General features: G+C 41.3%; 1 protein-coding gene across 1 annotated transcript in view; it reads right to left on the bottom strand.

The window, feature by feature from the left end:
* Positions 1-3,407, bottom strand: part of ankfn1 (ankyrin repeat and fibronectin type III domain containing 1) — a gene marked incomplete at its 3' end in the record, with an annotated part of 21,445 nt that overhangs the window by 15,974 nt on the left and 2,064 nt on the right. Inside the window, exon 3 of the mRNA XM_035668841.1 lies at positions 1,267-1,523. Coding sequence (XP_035524734.1) covers positions 1,267-1,523 — 257 coding nt within the window. The remainder of the gene's footprint in view (positions 1-1,266; positions 1,524-3,407) is intronic.

Genomic DNA, 3,407 nt, shown 5'->3' on the forward strand with positions numbered 1-3,407 from the left:
AAAACGCTGTTATGGAGTCGAACGTAGCGTAATAAGTAATAATGTGAGAAGCTTTCAGGCAGCAGGATGCACAGAGTCCCTCGTGCTACAGAACTCATCTCATGTTTCCTTCATAAAGAATCACAATCATCTCTTATTTCATTAGTTTCTTATGTAGAGGAAATTGAGTTCATCAGTTTTATGATGGTATCAAACTCAAATCAATGTCCAGTTAATCAAATCTGATCAGCACAGAATCTGAAGTCAGTCTGCAACCTCTCTCTCGTTATGAGGACCCTGTTGTATCTGAAGGAATTGTTATTGTACTATCCCAAGCAGGTTCACCAGAATCAGCTGATATTTGGTCAAAAGACCCAACTATGATGCTGATATGACTTTTCTTTGAATACTGTTTCCATGGCGACATGGCGAATAATGATGTTACATTTTACATTTGTTGCATTTCTGAGGGGCTAAACAGGCTGCCAAACTCATAAAACTCAGCACACATGTTACAAAACTTTACATAGGATATTGGTCTTGCAGAGTAGCAAAATGGCTCCAAATTGCAATGAATCACTTAGATAAGAAAATTAGTAGACACATGTATCATGACTCTTGGAGCCACATCCTAAACCCAACAGGAAGTCAGTTTTTGCTATTTCCAGGATTTGCATTTTAACTTCTCCTCCTAGAGAATGGATCAGATTGACTTCAGATTTGGTCAGTGCAGTCTAAAGATGTTATAAAAGTTATCAAAAGCTTGAGGTATTGTCTATCAGCGTGTCCGTGGCTTGACAGTGATTTCAACATCGATAACCGAATTTTCAAAAAAGTTGTTGTAACTTTGTCTAATCGGCCCCAAACCTCATGTTTGATAAAAGTCTTGTTCTAAACACAGACAATATTCAGTCATAATCATTGCGCCACCTACTGGCAACAGTAAAAAAGCACTGTATTGTCTTATAATCTGATTCACATAAAATACACATGATATGCTGTGTTTGATGCACATCCTTGCACACCTGACTGCAAGCATCCGTCCATTGCTGCTTGCAGCTTTAATTATTATAGATTTTTTTTCTGTAACCTTCTGTCTTTTGTGGCTCAAAAGGTTTCTCCTTGATTCACTGCAGCTTGAATTGGTTCTTATTAATAACTGTTGGGACAAAGCTTCTGCCAAATGAATAGAAGTAAACAAATATAAATGTAACTTCTACAAGGTTACATATTTGATGTTCAGAGTTTTTATCACACCCATGGGTGTGTACATGGGTGCTGACTCACGTGCGTGCTGGAAGCCGGTCTTCATGCGTTTGTACAGCTTGCTCCTCCACTCCCAGGCTCTCAGCTGTTTGTCCTTATGGCAGGCTTCCAGAGAGAGCCCGTCTCTCTGCGCCTGAGCTGCCATGTCTGCCGCCCGCCGCTCGGCCTCCACCACCAGAGAGCTCAGGTGGGCCTCCCGACTCTCCACACTCACAACTACAACGGAGAGAGAGAGCTGCGCTGAGACCTGGAGCCTTACAACATGGACATTACCAATACTTCATACAAACCTGATGGATTAAACAGCTCTGCCTCTTCCTACCATATACCAATTTTTAGTGTGTTTAGTGGTTCCCAACCACTAGCGGTCGCCAAAGCTTAATTTCTTGATTTTAAGGGGAGTAAAAAAACTAAAATTTTACAGTTTAAGTTCTACAAAATTACACAGTAGGCCTATATCTACTAAATGAAACTGTCATTTTTAAAGCTTAGATCATTTAAGATGTAAAGTTTGAAGATGTGAACACAGTGTATATTATTATTATTATTGATCAGAGTGTACACTGACAGAGCTTCAGTCTCTGATCAAAAGCCTCATCCTGCTTTAGAAACCAAAGAGGCGATAGAACAATGAGAAGAAAATCTGTCAGAATATAAGTCAGTTAAAAATATATAAAAGTATCATGAAAACTCATCTCTGATCAATATTCACAGGAAATGATCTGCTCAAAATTCATCAAAATCTCTGGTTTTACACAAACTTCTTGACATTATTGTGTTCACTGGTTTATTGTACAGTTTATCAGCTAAATTGAGATTGCCGTCTTTGAGCTGATACCATGTGTTACACAGATTTGGTGTGACCACACTGAGCTTCACAACGACTCCGCACAAACCTGTGGGGGACCTAATGGAGACTATGGACTGTAATCATACAGTGTCTGATGTTGACCAGTGTTTCCACAGTAACAATCAGTGACACCTTCTGACAGTGAACAGCAGTGTATCATCAGCATAATGGAGGATAAACTGTATGTGTGTTATTTATAATGTTGCTGAGTGGTGTGACGGCCCTAGGGTTGGCCTTATTCTGTTCCTCTCATGTGACCATGTATGTACAAATAAAAAGCAAAGGTCCAAGAATTGACCCTTGTGGAACCCCTAAGAAAATCCAAGATGGCGACGGCCAGAGCCGACCACACTGAGCCTCATAACAACTCTTCAGACTATGAACTGTTTTAGTTATAAAGTTTGTGGTTTTATCCCTGTCAGGATTGGAGCACTGAACGCGTTAACCTGTAAACATGGTGAAGTGAAACAGACATGGATCATACACACTGGGGTTGAGATGATTACTCGGCTGAAACTAGTACCCGCTATAGATAAAGTACTTTTCATAAGTACTAAATGAGTAAAATGTGCCAATATACGTACTTGTAATAACATTATTAAATATAGTTCTATTCATCATTCTCCATCAAAAACGTTGAAAATGTTACGGATACAAAACGGATACAAATACAGATAATTTAGTCGGTTGAACAGATACAGACGATGGTGTACTCGCTCATCCCTAATACACACCGCTACAGACGCCATGTTTGTTTACATTCTTGTTCCCCAGCTCCTCCTTCCCGATGACATCACACAGGTCATAAAAGACCGCGAGCTGTGATTGGTTGAGAGGGAAATATTGTGCAGTCTGAACCTGAATTAAGACGTACTTTTTGCACACAATCAGATACATGTGTCTGTGAGTTCTTAAACACAAAGCAGCAGAGTTCCAGCACTCAACAAACACAGCTGCCAACAGAACCACGTGTCCTCCCGTCTGACTCCCGCTGGTCATCAATGCGGTTCGTGGAGGAGTCGACGCTGCAGGTTCAGCTCTGTCAAGGCCAGCGAGGGCTGAGCCTCGTTTCACAGCAGACAAAAGGAGACGCTGAAGCGTCCACGTGATAGAGCCAGGAAAGAACAATCCAAGGTCAGAAAGATGGAAAGAAAACCATTAAACGACCAACACAGACAGGAGAGAGTGAGACAGGAGAGAATGAGACAGGACAGAGTGAGACAGGAGAGAGTGAGACAGGAGAGAATGAGACAGGAGAGAGTGAGACAGGAGAGAGTGAGACAGGAGAGAGTGAGACTGGAGAGAGTGAGAC

Source organism: Morone saxatilis, unplaced genomic scaffold (genome assembly GCF_004916995.1).
Source record: "Morone saxatilis isolate NCDOM2014 unplaced genomic scaffold, NCSU_SB_2.0 Contig1, whole genome shotgun sequence".
NCBI classification, from domain to species: domain Eukaryota; kingdom Metazoa; phylum Chordata; class Actinopteri; family Moronidae; genus Morone; species Morone saxatilis.